At 37.5% G+C, this 18,996-nt stretch overlaps 1 protein-coding gene across 2 annotated transcripts in view; it reads left to right on the top strand.

Annotated features, from left to right (window-relative positions):
• LOC311297689 (NLR family CARD domain-containing protein 3-like) overlaps positions 1 to 17,130 on the top strand; it is a 69,007-nt gene extending 51,877 nt beyond the window's left edge. For both annotated transcript variants that reach the window (XM_084420091.1, XM_084420092.1), the window contains exons 7-10: positions 2,359 to 2,532; positions 12,345 to 12,518; positions 14,173 to 14,346; positions 15,363 to 17,130. In XM_084420091.1, the coding sequence (XP_084276217.1) occupies positions 2,359 to 2,532; positions 12,345 to 12,518; positions 14,173 to 14,346; positions 15,363 to 15,378 (538 nt within the window). In that variant the 3' untranslated portion in view covers positions 15,379 to 17,130. The remainder of the gene's footprint in view (positions 1 to 2,358; positions 2,533 to 12,344; positions 12,519 to 14,172; positions 14,347 to 15,362) is intronic.
• The last annotated feature ends 1,866 nt before the right edge of the window (positions 17,131 to 18,996 follow it).

Genomic DNA, 18,996 nt, shown 5'->3' with positions numbered 1-18,996 from the left:
TAATAGACAGAGGAATTTGTCAAGGCAAGTCAAGTCAAGTTTATTTATATAGAGCTTTTTCACAACATAGATTGTATCAAAGCAGCTTCACAGTATTAAATTAAAACAATACATCAATGTTTGTTTCTAGTGGAAAACCACCACGTTTGGTAATGCTGATCAATAGTATTGTTGATTGATTAATTAAATCAAATATCCCCAAATATCCCCAACTGAGCAAGCCAAAGGCAACAGTGGCAAGGAACTGAAAAACTCCATCAGGTAACCTAATGGAGAAAAAAAAAAACCTTGGGAGAACCCAGGCTCAGTCGGGGGCCAGTTCTCCTCTGGCATTTATTAACTAGAGGCCGGATTGTAATTTGAACTGTAAGATTAAAAATATTATATGAATGCCTGGCTGAAGAGATGCGACTTTAATCTAGTTTTAAACTGGGGGAGCGAGTCTGAGCAACGAACAGTATCAGGAAGGCTATTCCAGAGTTTTGGAGCTAAATGTGAAAATGCTCTCCCTCCTTTGGTGGATCTGGATATCCTAGGTATGACCAAAAGCCTTGAATTTAGTGATCTTAAAGAGCGCGATGGATTATAGGGCGATAGAAGATCCGTTAAATAAACTGGAGCTAAGCCGTTTAGGGCTTTATAAGTCAGTAGCAATACCTTATAATTAATACAGAACTTTATAGGTAACCAATGCAGTGATGATAAAATTGGTGTTATATGATCATATTTTCTTGATCTAGTTAGAAATCTAGCGGCGGCATTTTGGACTAACTGTAGCTTGTTTATTGAGGATGCAGGACAACCAGCTAATAAAGCATTACAGTAATCTAGTCTCAAGGTCATGAATGCATGAACTAACTTTTCTGCGTCAGAAACTGATAGCATGTTACGTAGCTTAGCAATGTTTCTAAGGTGGAAAAAGGCTGTTCTTGTAACATATGAAATATGATTTTCAAAAGACAGGTTGCAGTCTAATATAACAACCAGGTCTTTTACTGTAGAGGATAAAGTAATAGGACATCCTACTATGTTAAAGTTGTATTGTGAGAGGTTTTGTGGGTGGTTTTTTTGAACCGATGATTAGTACCTCTGTCTTGTCTGGATTTAATAAAAGAAAATTGCGTGTCAATTTGAAGAAGATCGTGTGTGTGTTTGAATGGAGATCACAGTATTTTAAAGATGAATCGTGCAGCTCTACTGTCTTATCTCTCGCTCTCAGCATATGAGTAGCGCGAGGGCTTTTCAGTGCATTCAGTCTCACGTCGCTTGAAATGGATATTACGACACTCATAGATAACAACACATTTCATCCTCTGTTGGAACAAGAGTGGCTAACTTCTGTCAACATTGTCTATAAGCAAGGACAAAAATAAAGCAATTTAATTTGAATCAATATCAATTCTGGAATAAAAAAAATATATATTTTAAAATCGTAAACAAAAACATTGCGATAGTTTGGTGAATCAATTTTTTTCTCCCAGCCCTAACACACACACATGTTCCTTAAAATGTTTACAAGTACATTGAGCACAAACAGACACACACACATACACAAGGTTTCATAACACAAGTAACACTTCTCTTTAAAATACAAACAAGACTTTGATTATTGAGTTGCAGAAAGAAAAAGAGAGTGAGGAAAGAATGAGTTTTAAGAGTGAGATGATGAAATCCCAAGTTTCTATATGCACTTAGAGTCTGGAGGCTACTTGCTTGTCTTTGCGTTTCTTTTGGGGATTCCCTTTGTTGGCGTATAAGGGATTTCCCGGATTCAATGGCGGCATCTCCTCATGCCTGGATAGATGTCTGGGGCGGCCAATCACGTGATGTGTTGGCGGATGGATAGAAAGTCTTTGAAGTTGGAAGCGAGCTTTGCAGCCGAATTGTTTAACCGAAACTTTGCAGCAAAACTTAACTTAGAACCGAGACTCTCAATGGAAAAGAAAAGAAAACTAAGAGAAAGAAAATTGAAGCTTGCATGGCCATAAAGTTCTTAGCTGGGGGTTTTCATTGGTTGGCCTAGACTGGCTGGAGCCTGGATTTTATGGTTCTGGATTGGTGATTTGCAGTCTGGAGTGTTGAGTTCTGTGTGGAAGTATGTTTGAACAAATGACCTGGAAGATTCATTTGTGTTTGGTTCGCCCTCAAATCCTACACGTTTTATGGGGACGTTCCATAGAAATAATGATATTTATACTGTACAAACTGTATATTCAATCTCCTAATCCTAATTGATGTATTTTAAAATTGTGAGTAATTTGTATACATTTCACATTGACATTATTATGTTTTTTTTTTTTTTTAAGTGTCATGTTTATCTTTGGATATGGGCTTAATGTGTGTCATTGTTCTCTACAGGTTGTATGATTGTGGTGTCACAGATGAAGGTTGTGCTGCTCTGGCTTCAGCTCTGAGATCAAACCCCTCACACCTGAGAGAACTGGAGCTGTCATTTAATAAACTAGGAGACTCAGGAGTGAAGCTGTTCTCTGCTGGACTGGAGAATCCTCACTGTAAACTGGAGGAACTGTGGTAAGATCATATGTGACTCTCACATGAAACTCACTGTCACGACTCGTTGAATTAGTGAGAGAGGATTCAAGTGCAGGAAGGATCTTTATTAAACAAAACAAAACTACAAACAAAACCTCCTCAAGGGGGAAAAACAAGACAGGCAAAAGTCAGGACCAGAACACAAGGGAAACATAAATAACGAACCAGCACAGGACTGCAAACACAGGGAGACTAAATAGGGAAGCAAACAAGAGGATAACGGGGAAAGCAGGTGGGGCAAATAATTAAATAATCAGGTAACAAGATGGGAGGGGCTAGACAATTGACAGGAGAGCACATGGCACAAGGAATACAAGACAAGCCATGTGCTCACAACAAACCAGACAAGACACATGACAAACCCAACACTGTGACAGTCACTGTGAATTCATAAAGTATAATCAAAATGGAATAAAATGCAGGGAAATAACTATTATTACATTAATTACAAGCAAAGCTATTGAAATATTGATCTGTAAATTATTGAAAACATGAGCTGCTTCTCATTAAGGTGATACTGCACTTTGACATCATGATATACATTTAACACCCTTTACTTTAAACACACTCAATCTCAGCACAGTCAGGATTAACACAGTCCATTCATTTTAGGAGAAAACTAGATACTGTAGAGCAGGGGTGCCCAATCCTGCTCCTGCCGATCGACTGTCCTGCACAGTTCATCTCCAACCCTAATCAAACATACCTGAAGCAACCAATTAAGGTCTTCAGGATCACTTGAAAATGAAAGACAGGTGTGTTTGATTAGGGTTGGAGATGAACTGTGCAGGACAGTCGATCGGCAGAAGCTGGATTGACATCCCCCCCCCCCCAGCAGAGGACACTCTTACCACTCACTCTACACACACCATGGACTCAGTTTCCCACAATGCTTTGTCTGTCATCAGTGTAATCGTGCAGCTGTTTCCCCATCACCTCATGATCCCTCAGTCTCTGCCTATTTACCCAGGTCTGTTGTTTGTCTCATCGCAAAGTCTTGTCTAGAGTTCCACGGCATTACTGAGCATTTTCCTTGTATTCTGCTATTCCTGGTTTGGATATCTGCCTGTGTCCTGGGGTGTATTCCAGAAAGCAAGCGTATCTTAAGGCGGGCATACACTGTGCGATGGTCTGTGTGATTTCGCATGCGATGTAAAGCCTTTATGTGCTCACACTATACGGTCCGAACGTCAAGCTGCGACTTCACTGCTCACACTATACGTGTGAAATATGTGTGAATCAGTGCGATAAACCCTCGTGCCGGGTTGCGCTTATAGACGATTTCATGTATTCAATTCAATTCAATTCAAATGTATTTGTATAGCGCTTTTCACAATACATATTGTTTCAAAGCAGCTTTACAGAAAGTGCTGTAGCGACAATGGGTAGAAAGCAACCACCAACTAATCTTCTTTTTGAATATTAATTCAAATTCTCTACTTCTCGATGACTGAGGGGGGAAGATTTGTTCAGAACGTCTCATGATCATCACCGGTCTGACTAATTGAAGGAGCCCCCGGCACTAACACATAACTGGTCAATGGCTAGCTTTGTGGCCTAATACGGACTGGTTAAGATAAAGACAGTGTCCGCACATTCCAGAGTCAAATCACCAAGACCAGAGCCATAAGTCACCCATCCCGGTGCCAGAGAGTCTGCAAAAGACCCTTTAGAAGAAGAATCGACACCAGCAGATGTTACTGAAACCCCCGACAACATTCTTGAACACCTCATCATTAAGACCTCTGAACAAACAGAGTTCTGTCTCTTCACCAGAGAACTGATTCTTATCAATAACTATACATAACATCATTCAAGAACAATTTTCAATGGACTCATGATCAAACAATCATGCAACTACCTAATCCTGGGTTGTTTCCACCACTTATATGTATATTTTAATAAGATAATATGTTTTGATCCCATTTAATTCAGGTAATAGTTATTATATTAACTATTAGAAGGAGTGAATGAATGAAAGTGTGTACTGTTTCATATCAATGCTATCTTACGAACACAACTAGCAAGATGGCTTGAATGATATCGGTGTAATATGTTTTGATCTTCTTTTAATTAGAAATCATGTCTAAACTGTGGCCCCTGTTCTCTCTGTTAGTAAGGAGAGCACAGATAAGCATGATTTACGATCAGAACTGAAAAGAACGTCACCTCCTAAATTCAGCCAGTGTCTAATTGGCCAGAACTCATCCTGGAGGTTGGACAAAATTTTAGTTTAAAACCTTAGACCCAAAAACAAAGCTGCTCTCTCTCGCTCTCTCGCTGCTCTCTCTCGCTGCTCTCTCTCGCTCTCTCTCTCTCTCTCTCTCTCTCGCTGCTCTCGAAGCTCTCTCTCTCTCTATAGGAACCATGTAAACGCGCAAACGAAATAACCCAAATCAAGATCTGAAGAACATGGGTTAAATAGCTTCATTCAAGCCATCATCATCTACTCTCAATTTCCTTTCTTTTCTTAGTTTCATTTCTTTTCCGTTGTGAGTGTCGGTTCTAAGTTAAGTTTTGCGACAAGATTTCGAGCCACGTTTCTTCTGCAAAGCCAGCTTCAAACAAAGACTTTCATTCCGCCAGCACACCACGTGACTGACCCCGTGATCCAGACATCAGGCACGAGGAGACCGAACGGACCGGGAAAACCCCTTTCACGCAACAAAAAGGGAATCCCCAAAAGCAAATACGCAAGTACCTCCATGCAGGCTAAAATCTTAACTGGTGTATTTATATAACTTTAATAACCTGCCTAAAACGATAGAAGGGTTAAATTAATGATTGATGGTTTGTTCAGGTCATAGTGTATATGGAATCGTGAGATTTCATCCTTTCACTCTTAAACCCACTCTTTCCTCACTCTATCCCTTTCTGCAACGCGTATGAATGTGTATGTGTGTGTGTGCGTGTGTTTGTGTTAGATATTAGCTTTATGTGTTAGTAGTCTATATAATCAATAAAGTATTGTTTGTATTTAAAAGAGATTACTCGTGTGTGCTTATCAGATTTATTGTCTTGAACTTCGATTTAAGTTACCTATGCTGTTACCCTTAATTTACTTCGTAATTTATTGTTAGCTGGGGATTAATTCTTTCTTGACCAGGAAGATATTATATTTCCTAGAGTTAATACTTGTTTATGCTTTCTGTTCATTGGATGAACTGATAAAATGATCATACTATTGATTCTGCTACAGTAAATTCTGAAGATAATTAAAAATAATCAAAATATTAATTATTGGTCATATTCCGTTATGAATAATAATTAATAATATTTATACGTGGGCGTATAAACGCTACAGTGCATTTCAGAAATGTACATAGAGAAATACAGTTAGTTAATCATGTATTGATTTAGGGCATAAACATATCGCCAGCGTCGAGTCGTCTCTTCACGGGCGTCGAGTCGTCTCTTCACGGGCGTCGAGTCGTCTCTTCACGGGCGTCGAGTCGTCTCGTCACGGGCGTCGAGTCGTCTCTTCACGGGCGTCGAGTCGTCTCTTCACGGGCGTCGAGTCGTCTCGTCACGGGCGTCGAGTCGTCTCTTCACGGGCGTCGAGTCGTCTCTTCACGGGCGTCGAGTCGTCTCGTCACGGGCGTCGAGTCGTCTCGTCACGGGCGTCGAGTCTTCTCTTCGCGGGCGTCGAGTCGTCTCTTCACGGGTGTTGGGGCATCTGTAGTTTCCATGGGAGGCTGGATACAAACTGGAGCTGACGATCTGTATTTATCTCGGGACTAGCGTCCCGAGATAACAACAGAAAAGCAGATGGGAAATAATTAGCGTAGCTGCTGTTCATAATATTAATGCATTCAATCTGATTCAACTGTGGTATAAAAGGTAATTATTATGTGAATGCTTGGCTAAAGAGATGCGTCTTTAATCTAGTTTTAAACTGGGACAGCGAATCTGAGACTCGAACAATATCAGGAAGACTATTCCAGAGTTTTGGAGCTAAATGTGAAAACGCCCTCCCTCCTTTAGTGGACTTAGATATCCTAGGAATGACCAGAAGCCTCGAATTTAGTGATCTTAAGGAGCGCGATGGATTGTAGGGCGATAGAAGTTCCGTTAAATACAGGGGAGCTAAACCATTTAGGGCTTTATAGGTCAGTAGTAATACTTTGTAATTGATACGGAACTTTATAGGTAACCAGTGTAGAGATGATAGAATTGGTGTTATATGATCATATTTTCTTGATCTAGTAAGAACTCTAGCGGCTGCATTTTGCACTAACTGTAGCTTGTTTATAGAGGATGCAGGACAACCAGCTAATAAGGCATTACAGTAATCTAGTCTCGAGGTCATGAATGCATGAACTAACTTTTCTGCATCAGAAACAGATAGCATATTACGTAGCTTGTATCCATGAGATATTGTCAAAACAAGCATCAGCTAGCAATATCAGGATGATTTAGCATTTCCAATTTATGTATTAAATTATTATTAGTATTATTATTATTAGGGAAGGCTACTTTTATTAAATTGATAGGTTATTATAATTAAATTGCCACGCAATAATTTCATAGCGCATCACCGCATAACCAACACGCTGTGAGGATAATAAAATATTACATACAAGCTTACTCCTCATTGAAAATTGTCTAAAACATTTAAGTCGATTACAATGAATTATAGGCATATAATTAATTATTAACAGTCTATAATATGTCCACAAACTGCAATAATTCGTCAATGAAAATTAAACAGCTTTATTTCAAAAACATTGTTTAACAAATTAATAAAAGAGGCAAAGTGTACATCGCAGGTGGCTTGGAAGACGTGGGTAATGGTTAATCCATTTTGCAACACAAACTGGAGGTAAGCAACAGCTTTTTGTAGCTAGTTTGAACTACAGAACTTAAAGATATCCCTCTTTTCGTGTTTTTTTCTGCAGATGAAACGTCTGTTTTCGCGCAGGCGCATTGAGGGAAAAAACACTGAGTTTAGGGCAATCGGTTCATAGTTCTGCTTCAACTGTGTAATATAGTCACGAGGAGCGACCAAAATATCTAACATGCCAGAAATTCATCCGACGATCCGATTGCCGGTCGGGAGAGGTTTATCGCCTCTCGTTTCCCCCTGTACACTGCATGAACACTGCAAGACAAACGACGCATGACAAAGCTGAAAATCGTCCCGACCCGAAAAAGAGTCGCACAAGTCCGAATTTGGCTCAAAATTGGACGAATATCGCACCGTGTATGCCCGCCTTTCCCGTCAACTTTACGTTAACTCTTGGTTGTTTAAACCAAACCTTGCTTACTCGAGGTGTGCTGGTTCCAAAAACGCGTCCGGGAGTAAGTTCATCCGACTCAGAGTATGTTTCAGCCTCACGTCACTTCTACACGTCCACTTGAAATGGATATTACGACACTCATAGATAACGACACATTTCATCTTCTGTTGGAACAAGAGTGGCTAACTTCTCTCAACCTCGTCTATAAGCAAGGACAAAATAAAGTAATTTAATTATAATTATAATTATAAATTATTAATTATAATAAAAAAAAAACAATTTTAAAATCATTAACAAATAAATTGCAATAGTTAGGTGAAGCGATTTTTTTTCTCCCAGCCCCAACACACACGTTCCTTAATATCTTTACAAATGCATTGAGCACACAAACACACACACACACACACACACACACGCATACACGAAATCTGCAGGTTTCGTATGAAATCATGAAAAATGCCTATAAGGTGTTTCAGAAAGCTGCAAAGGCTGCAAAATGCAAACATTTTTCTGAACTTATATCTAATAATTTTCATAAACCTCAAGTTCTCTTTGCTACTATTAACTCCCTCTGTGCATCCCATCTTAGAGCCCTCTACTGCTCTCTGTGACAATTTTGCGAAGCTTTTTGTTGATAAGATCACAACTTTAAGATCTCAATTGTCTAGCTCTGTGTATATACATGATGTTCCATTATGTTCTTCCATCTGGTCTGAGTTTGAGCTGCTTGATCTGGACACATGTAATGAAATTGTTTTAAAAAAAAAATTTGAAATTTGAAATTTGAAATTGTTCATTTAAAACCCACTATCTGTCCACAGGATATTATTCCACCTTCTTTCCTGAGACAAATTATGGACACAGTTGGTCCTGACCTGTTACTTTTAATTAACAAATGCCTGTCAACTGGCTCCTTCCCTAACAGTCTGAAAGTTGCTGTGGTGACACCATATCTCAAAAAAACTAATCTCGATCCTTTCACTCTCTCTAATTTTTGTCCTATTTCTAATCTACCTTTTATTTCGAAGATCCTTGAGAGAGTTGTACTGATTCAACTACAACTATACTTATCTGCAAATTCTCTCCACGAAACATTTCAATCTGGTTTTAAAGCTTTACACAGTACTGAATCTGCTCTTTTACAAGCTTCAAGTGATATTTTCACTGAAACTGACTCTGGAAAATCACTGGCTCTAGTTTTATTAGATTTGAGTGCTGCATTTGACTTAGTTGACCATGAGGTCCTGTTGCGACGTCTGGAGACATCCCTGGGCTTTCGAGGTGTAGTCTTGCAGTGGTTCCGCTCTTATTTTACAAACAGATGTTTTAGTGTCCGCATTGGTCATCAATCCTCCTCTAGTGTACCTCTGAACTATGGAGTGCCACAGGGATCAATCCTCGGCCCCATATTGTTTATTCTGTATTTGTTACCTCTGGCTTCCATCTTTAATAAATATGAAGTATCCTTTCATCTGTATGCCAACGATACTCAGATTTATTTTCCTTTAAAACATAATGATAAAAATGGTCTACAACCCCTGTTTGCCTGTTTAAGTGATCTTAAACTTTGGCTTTCAAGTCACTTTCTAAACCGAAACGAAAATAAAACTGAAATAATTATCTTCGGGCCCAAGGAAAACTGTGTGCCTGATGTTGACCGTGGTTCTCTCACACCGTACGAAAACCCACTGCGCAAGAAATTTGGGCTTTCTGTTCGACCACAATTTAAAATTCGAGAAACAGATCAGTGCTGTTGTAAAGTCATGCTTTTTTCACCTCCGCCAACTCTCTAAAGTGAAACCTTTACTTGGAGTAATCTTCAAATAGTGATTCATGCATTCGTAATATCTCGACTATCTCAGTCTTCTCTCTCTCGCCTACAGCTTGTGCAAAACGCAGCAGATAGACTCCTTATTGGGAAACGCAAGTATGAATCGATCACCCCTATCTTATTCAAACTTCACTGGTTACCTGTCAAATCTAGAATTGATTTTAAAATTTTACTCTTTGTGTATAAAGCTCTTAACAATTTGGCCCCCAGTACCTAACCGATCTGCTCTGTCGGTACACTCCTTCTCGTACTTTGAAATCCAGTGATCACTGCCTTCTCATTGTGCCTAGATCCAGATTTAAAAAAACGAGGCGACCGTGCTTTTGCGACTGCAGGACCTAAACTTTGAAACAGTCTGCCTCTCTATATCAGACTGGCTCCTTCAGTTTGCATCTTCAAATCTTCTTTAAAGACTTGTTTGTCCTCTCTTGCTTTTGATGCTCCTTGATTCTGATATGATTACTGTTTATTTTTTTCTTTTGTTTTATTTTATTAGTTGTTTATTTTTTGTTCTGTACTGCTCTGCATTTTATTATCTGCTATGTATAGCACTTTGGTCAGCCTTGGTTGTTTTTAAATGTGCTTTATAAATAAATATTGTATTGTAGTGTATTGTTGTAAGGTTTCCATGTTAATTGGGACTTTCCATAGAAATAATGATTTTTATAATGTATAAACTGTATATTCATCCACTAATCCTAACTGAAGTATTTTAACAACATGAACTAATAAATTTTTATATACATTTCATATTGACATTATTATGTTGTTATTTTATTTTTGAAGTGTCATGTTTATCTCTGGATATAGGCTTAACCCTCTGGGGTCTGAGCTGTTTTCTGGGCCCTGGAGGTGTTCTGACATGCTCTGACATTTGTGGTTATTTCTGTTACTTGTGACATTTTCATGGCTAAAGTCTAATTACACTGTATTCAGCACAAACTCTGCTACAATAATATATCAGCAGCATGTGTGTAAAAGTTTGTAGTTTTGTGATAATGACATTTATGCGTGGTTTGTGAAAATACAAAAATAAATTCTCACTGAAATAAGGTCATGAAACCCATACTGATTATTTCTTCACAAGACTTTTGAAAATTGTATGACGTAGCCTAGAATATTTGACCAACCTTGCACAAAGAATGAGGAGATTTAAAAAAGAATGGCTTTTAAAATTGTTTGGATTTATTTACAACACAACATAATCCAAAGATACACAACAAAAAAGCACTCATTGATAACAATGATCCAAAGAAAGAGACCTTTGTGCCATTCCTAAAAACATTGTACATACCTTTCATTTCCAAGGTGTTTGATTTTCACTTTACCATGTTCATGTACAGAGACATGTACTGTGAATGTTGAAGTCAGCAGGACTCAGTGGCATCTGGGCCCTGAAAAAAAAAAAAAAAAAAAAATTTTGAACATACTGATATAAAGAGAAAGGCCTGCACAATTTTGGGAATACATTTTAGATTTTTCTGGTTAAAATTGCTTTTTAAAATTCACAGAATACACACACACACTCACACAAATGTTTCCAACAATATATTATATAATGAACACCAGGTTTGTTGTGCCTTGTAGGTATAGGCTATGCGCAGTGCTGCATAAAATAATAACAATATAGCAGCCTATATACCATTTCAAAAAGATTTCAGTAACAACTAAGCTAGAGAAAAATATATTGATTATCATGTTACTTCAAATGTTTCCATTCGTTATGATGATATGAAATGAGATAATAGTAAAAACATGAAGCCGTTTGGAGCGTTTTGCTTTTCCAAAATATGATGCATTCAAACGCGATCGCGATCAAAAATATGATGCATTCAAACGCGATCGCGCTCAAAAATTAATACATTCAAACGCGATCGCGCTCAAATATAAAACATTATGGTTAGGCCTACCATATACATATCTACGTTTGAGCAGATATCCACAAACACAGTAACAGTAAACACGGGTCTAAATATTATAATATTCACCATATATCTAGCAACAGTTCAACTGCAATGTGAAATTTATGCAACAATAACAAACTAATATGTAAGAATTTCTTACCTTATCTTTCTTGTCTTCAAATCGTGTTCTTCTTCTGGGGTAAAGCCAATCTAAGCTCACGGCGCTTCTTTCAAACTCGACGAAAAGCAGAGATTGATGAAGTGTTTTGTTTTTGAGGTAATGAGTGCGTTCGCGTTCCATGTGGAGATTTGCATGTGAATATCTTTTGCGCGAGTAGGCGTGGTCAAATTAAAACTATTTAGGAAGCGTTTGAGAAGCTGGACATCTTGTTGGTTTTATACAAATTACTTAAACAGAGAATATTTGTTTTCAGTTTGAATCCGATCATTTAAAAGTACACACTTAAATGTTTATAAAGGTATATGGCTCATAAATGTGTGACAAGTATTCGCTGAGTTTTGTTTCAGTTTATAGACGTGCTCAAGAAAAAAAAGTTCACCGCGACAGAGAGGCAGAACGCACACCCTGTTTATTTTCTTTATTTTTCAAAAGCACAATGTTTTGATTTGATTGTAAGTGGACACATACAAAAGTAGAAATATCACAGATTCTTTTTTTATATTTCTTTTTTCTGTATGACCATAAATGACGGAGTAATTTAAGTTTAAAGTGCTACAATGTAAAGAAAATCCAGCAAAACGCGCGGGCGCGTTTTTCTACCTCAGAGGGTTAATGTGTGTTATTGTTCTCTACAGGTTGAGGTATTGTGGTGTCACAGATGAAGGTTGTGCTGCTCTGGCTTCAGCTCTGAGATCAAACCCCTCACACCTGAGAATACTGCATCTGTCTGGGAATAATCTAGGAGACTCAGCAGTGAAGCTGTTCTCTGCTGTACTGCAGAATCCTCACTGTAAACTGGAGGAACTGTGGTAAGATCATCTCTACCATAAAGACTCGGAGTGAATAAGGATTAATATGTACAGTAGATAGTTCATACAATATATCCTTTGGCGTAAGCCCCATCTGGAGGTGAGGAATATTACCAAAAAAATAATGTCAAATTCCCTCCGTATTGAATGATCTAATTCACTACTTCATCAATTGCAATGACAAATTAATTGAATATGGTTGTGTTGTAGACACTAAAACAGTCCAGTATATAGTCAAACTCCTTTTTATGTTGAAATAAAGAGATTTCTGTTTCACCCCACTCCAATATGTAGTTCATGCAGAGATATTTGTATAGGTCTATATATTATTTATATGATAGACCTATAGGTTTGGATGTTTTGTTAATGGTATTAATTCCTTCAAAATAAAAGGCTGACAACTTGCACTTTGTGATTTAAGGAGATTGAGTGAATGTAGGTAATAGTTCTGGTGGATGAAGGGCCCCTCAAGAGGTAAAGCCCAGCAGCCCCTTATAGTCTTAAAGCGGCTCTGATTATCCCCCAAAAGAAAGTAAAACTAATAGTTAAATAAACAGGATGAACTACAAACCAGACAACAGATGCAGGATACAGTGAAGAGGGTTTTTTAAATCACAAATGTTTGGTGTAAATCAACTTGTAATGCTTGTGCAAACAGACCCTTGTAAAAGCGTGAGCATTTTCTCAAAATGTGTGTGTGCAGCTGAAAAGAGGGAAGTGGTGTGTGTTTCACCTGAACCAGGACTGTCACCATATCAGATTTATCACTACATGATTATTATGGTCACACAACACACAATAACAATATATCAATAAATGGAAGTCTTGAAAATAATAATAATAATAATGCTATCAGTCAAATTCATCTTTACTTTCATTCATTATCACTGTAATTAACAGTGTTATTGTTTAATTAGCTCTTATGTAAAGAGTTAGATAATGCTTTGTTAACAATGTATTAGCCATAAATAGTTCTCACTTTAGATTAGATCACGGAAAATCACAAAATGTCATTAAGTACATAAAATATGTATACACAAACACACACACACACACACACACACACACACACACACACACACACACACACACACACACACACACACACACACACACACACACACACTAGGGCTGGGACAATACACCAGACTAGACTAACACTAGACTATGGGGAAAAGTTAAATCATACACTTATACAGACTGTACGTGATGTATAAGATGAGTCATATTTACAAAAACAATTCATCACATCTTTCTGAGTTTTATTTCAGAAGCATCATACAGTTCTACATTCTCTTGAATAAATAATTCAATAACAAATACAATTTTCAAGTCACTTGTCGCCACCTAGTGGCGAAACGTAATCGATAAATGCGTTATTTTAAGCACCAAGTTTTTATCAAAAGTTGATTTACTCAACACAGATTTGAATGTTGCGATTATGATTTTGTGAAAGGTTTAATAGACAGAGGAATTGGAAGAAGATCGCTGTACAAACTGTATATTGAATCCCCTAATCCTAACTGATGTATTTTAACAATGTGAACTAATGATTACTTGTATATATTTCATATTGATAGTATTATGTTATTAAATTTTAAGTGTCATGTTTATCTCTGGATTTAAGCTTAATGTGTGTCATTGTTCTCTACAGGTTGCATAATTGTAGAGTCACAAATAAAGGTTGTGCTGCTCTGGCTTCAGCTCTGAGATCAAACCCCTCACACCTGAGAACACTGGATCTGTCAAATAATAATCTAGGACACTCAGGAGTGAAGCTGCTGCAGAACCTGAAGGATGATCCCCATTATAAACTGGAGAAACTAGTGTAAGAATAGGTCTTAACGATTTTCAAATGGCTGTTTTACTCACTAGAAATAAAAGGAAATTTTACCAGGTTCAGTAACACCATGGGCCCTATTTTAACGATCTGAAACGCAAGTGTCAAAGCGCAAAGTGCAAGTAACTTTGTGGGCAGGTCTTGGCGCTGTTGCTATTTTCCCGGCGGGATAAATGACTCTTGCGCCAGGCGCAAATCTAAAATGGGTTGGTCTGAAGCAGCTTCATTATTCATAGGTGTGGTTTGGGCGTAACGTGAAATAAACCAATCAGAGCGTCATCTCACATTCCCTTTAAGAGCAGGCGCGTTTGTTCTAAAGCGGATTCCTATTATCTTATCTATCTATCGTAATAATGTATGATTTGCAAAAATGAAAACTGCTGCTTCTGTGTAGATGAGAGAATCAAAGTGTATGCGCGTTGTGCACACGCTACATTGATTATGGCCAAGCATGCGCCCTTAAAATAGCATATGAATAACATGCGCAACGCGCCACTGACTTTAAACAATTTTTTCCTGGTTAGTGGCGCAATTGTTTTCTAAACCTGCAAAATAGCATGAAGGAACGTTTGCGCCGGAACACGCCTCCTTTTTTGCGCTGAACCGCCCAGGGAGCGCAAGTTCATTCCCTAGTTTAGCGACGTGCTTCTGTGGAGGGAAACGCGCGCTTAGCGCGGGTGCAAAATAGGAATGATACATGCGTCTGTGTACAAAGTCAATTGCGCTGGGTGCAAGATAGGGCCCCACGTGTTTGTGTGTGTGTGTGTGAATATTTTGTTTAAGATTTTTAAATTGAGCTTCATTTTTGCAGGTCTCTGAACTTTAAACTGTGTTTAATATGAGTTTAATTCTGCTCATAGTGTTGTGACTGATTGGGAAAATAATATTAATATTATATTTTATGGAAGTAAAATTATGCCAAAAAAGCCAGTTGAATTGCACTACTTGAAAAAAATAGGCATTGCATTAACCATGCTTGCATTTTCATGCATTGTATTTTTTAGGTTGTGGCGAAGATGATGAGACCGAGGGCCGTGAGAGAGCGGCACGAGGCCGGTGGCGTGATTAATGATGAGCGACACCTGCGCAACGCACCAGTCTCGTATCTCTCACGGACGACAGTGAAGAGAGAGAGAGGAACAGGCCTGAGTTTTATTTGATGTTTTGTTCCTGTTTTGTGTGGCCAGCTGTCGTCTGCGAGGGGCTGCTGGCTTATACTTTCATTTTTGTATTTGTTTATTTATTTATTAACCCTCTGGGGACCAAGCTGTTTTTGGGGTCGTTGAGATGTTCTGACATGCTCTGACATTTGTGCTTTTTTCAGTTATTTATAAACATGTTAATGGCAAAGGTGTAAATTCACTCTATATAGCACAAACAGGGCTACCATAATATGCGAGCAACGTGTATGTAGATGTTTGTATTTTTAAGAGAATAATGTTTATGCGTGGTTATTGGAAAAAATTAAAATGAAAGTTGCTGATTTAAGAACACAAAACACATATTAAATATGTGTCCACAAGACTTTTGACTAATGGATGTTGTCCCTTTGAATTCTAGCTTCAAAATTATGTGAAAATCCTCCTGCCTAATTTTTCACATAAAACACTACATTGATTTAAACATTGTAAAACTGTTTTTTTGTCAGAAGAGGTTTATGCATGGGAGTGGTAATGGGTCATCAATATTAATGAGATTCAGACCAGGGGTGTGACATAGACGCTCCCCCAAGTGCTAATGGGCCATCAAGTGAGGCAGCCTTAACAAAGAATGAGGAGATTCAAATGTTTTGTTTTTCAATCTGTTTTATTGTAATTTTGTAAAAACAAAAGTAAAGGCAGGTATCTCACAGTAAATGCTTATGCCCCGTTGATGCGGGCTCTAAGCAAATCAAATGTGACCAAAATAAATAATCAGTCGGCTATAAACAAAGCAATTGTGAGCGATAAATAAACAAAAGTAAAGGCAGGTATCTCACAGTAAATGCTTATGCCCCGTTGATGCGGGCTCTAAGCAAATCAAATGTGAGGAAAATAAACAAAAGTAAAGGCAGTTGGTAAATATGTACTTACTCTTTCTGATTTCTGACTGTGTTGCTAAGCGCACTCCGAGTTGCAGGCGGAGGTAGTGATGAAGCTACATTCCTTTTAAAAAAGTTGAAGAATATTATTACATAAATATAACTATAGTAGCATTAGTCTATAATGAATAACTGATGTAAATAATTTTAGACGCATGCAATAAGCCTATATGCGTGTCAATGGGCCATTACCGGAGAGGCACACCGCAAACATTAGCCTAACACATTTGTGCACTTCATTAACTGGGTATATTTACACATTTCAGCACATTTACACACATTTACAACTGATATTTGCGAGCATGCATCGTTAATGATAATGAGGCAGCATTTATATATAAAAAATATAATCTAAACACCTACTAGGCCTACTTTCTAAAATAATTTCTAAATTCTATCTTTCATACATAATGATCTAAACATATAATTTACTGCTAGGTTACACATACAAATACAAATTTTCTTAACCAAGGGGTGTAGCATATGTACACAAAAAAAACAAAACAAAACATTTTTGACGTTGAAATGGTACGAGATATTAAATTCATAGTATAGATTTGCACTTTCATTAGATCGTGTTGAATATAGGTAGATATCAAATGTCAATACTCTGGATGGCAAGTCCACCCAGTATAATATGTAAGCTCATGTTTTGAATAGCTTGTCAACTAATGCAAGTAAGAATAAATACTTACTCATCCGAAATTCTATCCACGGCTGGATCAATTCTCTCTTCAAAATACAAACGGTCGTCATCAGAGTAGTCGCGCTCCTCTTCTGATGAAAATCTGGACTCTTCGTCGCTAGTATCCAGGACGAGCTGAAGGGCTTCCGCACCGGTGTACCGTGTCATCTTCCCAACGCGCAGGTGACTGAATGATGAAACTTGAAGCGTTTAATGCATTTGCTTGGGGGTGTTTACCTGTTTTGCATAGATGGCTTAACACATTATCTTGTGAATAGCGCGCTCCGTGAGTAGGCGTGAACGAATTAAAGTCAATGAGCTCGTAATGAGCTCGACTGGAATCGCTCTCTTTTTATACAGATTACAGAAGCTGATAATATTTGTTTTTTATATAAATTACTTCATTTAAAAGCTGCGATCTCAAGCTTTATGCCCGTGGGTCTGTTTGCCTGTTTGACTGAATTTTCGCGGAGTTATATATCATTTTCGAACGCGTTTCAAATGGGAGTTTACTGACAGAGAGAAGGCAGAAATTGCATCATGTTAAAGTTTCTTTATTTGTCAAAAAGCAAAACACTTTATTTTTATTGTGAGTATACAGAAAAAAAATAGAAACTGAACAGGATCGATTGATGTATAACACGAAAATTAAAGATCAAAATTAACAGAGCATTTTGTGTTTATTTTTCATTGCTAAAAAAAAAACTAGCAAAACGCGCAGGCGCGTTTTTGGTCCCCAGAGGGTTAACCGTTGCCAGTGCGCCCGCACACTTAAGAGTTTTTTTTTTTTTTATTTAGTTCAAAGTTACTATCAGATTTAATGTTATACCTTGACAAACTATACATCATTAAAAAGATATAAGACTCAAGTTTCAGTATTTGACCACTATTGTATTCTGAGACACTTATAGCGTCAGTTATTTCTTAATTTATGTCAGGAGTTATGAAATGAAAAAATGAGTCGATAAACTTTAATATGAATTATGAGCGTCAGCCACATTCATTCATAAAAAAAACTCTGTGCTGTCGTCATGACAGTGCTTGACAAAACAACGTCCCTCAGGACTTTTAGCTCAAAAATTCTCATAGGTTTACATCAGATTTCTATAGACAGGAATAATATTTATTGAATTTATACCCAAAATGCGTCGATGTAATCATTATGAGCGCTTGGTACTCTATATACTGTGTTTTCAATTCATACCAATAGCCTGAGGGCGCTACATGCACAATAATAGTCCATATATGGAACATAATGGCAACAATTCGAATAATAGTCCATATAAGAAGAGCCATAATCATGTGACATTCCAGGAAGCCTCGAACACACACACAGCTAACAGAGAGATCGCTGTAACATGCTGATAAAGATGTTTTGAAGACAATAAGCATGATTGCAATGATATTTGATTTACCTGTGTTTTTCAAGCCATGCCAGGTATTTTCATAATAATAGATTATATTTATAATGTAATGCTAATCTATATAGACTATCATTGTGCAGAATACTATAAAATAGTATATTTTCTGTCAGATTTTTTTATCTGAATCCAAATTAGATCACAGAAAATTATTTAAAACACTCGACTTGCGTTATAAAGTAAGTTTGGAGCGCAAAAATGGTTTTAATCTCATAAATTGTCGTGTATTGATGGTGTGCTAAGCTAACATGCTAGCTAGCTCTAGGTGCACCTGCAACCTAGCAGTTATACTTTTATGATATTTTTTTCTAAATAGAAATGCTTACTGAAATGTTTCTTTATTCCAGAAGGGCATTTGATACAGTTAGATACAGTGAGAACTTTGATAAAAGAAATTAGGGATTGAAACTCTATGAATAGCCTGTGAATAGCCAGTCATTAGTAACTATAAT

This window comes from Rutilus rutilus, assembly GCF_951802725.1.
Source record: "Rutilus rutilus genome assembly, chromosome: 9".
NCBI lineage: Eukaryota > Metazoa > Chordata > Actinopteri > Cypriniformes > Leuciscidae > Rutilus > Rutilus rutilus.
Note: the sequence above shows the minus strand (reverse complement) of the source record. Positions and strands in the feature narration are given on the sequence as shown.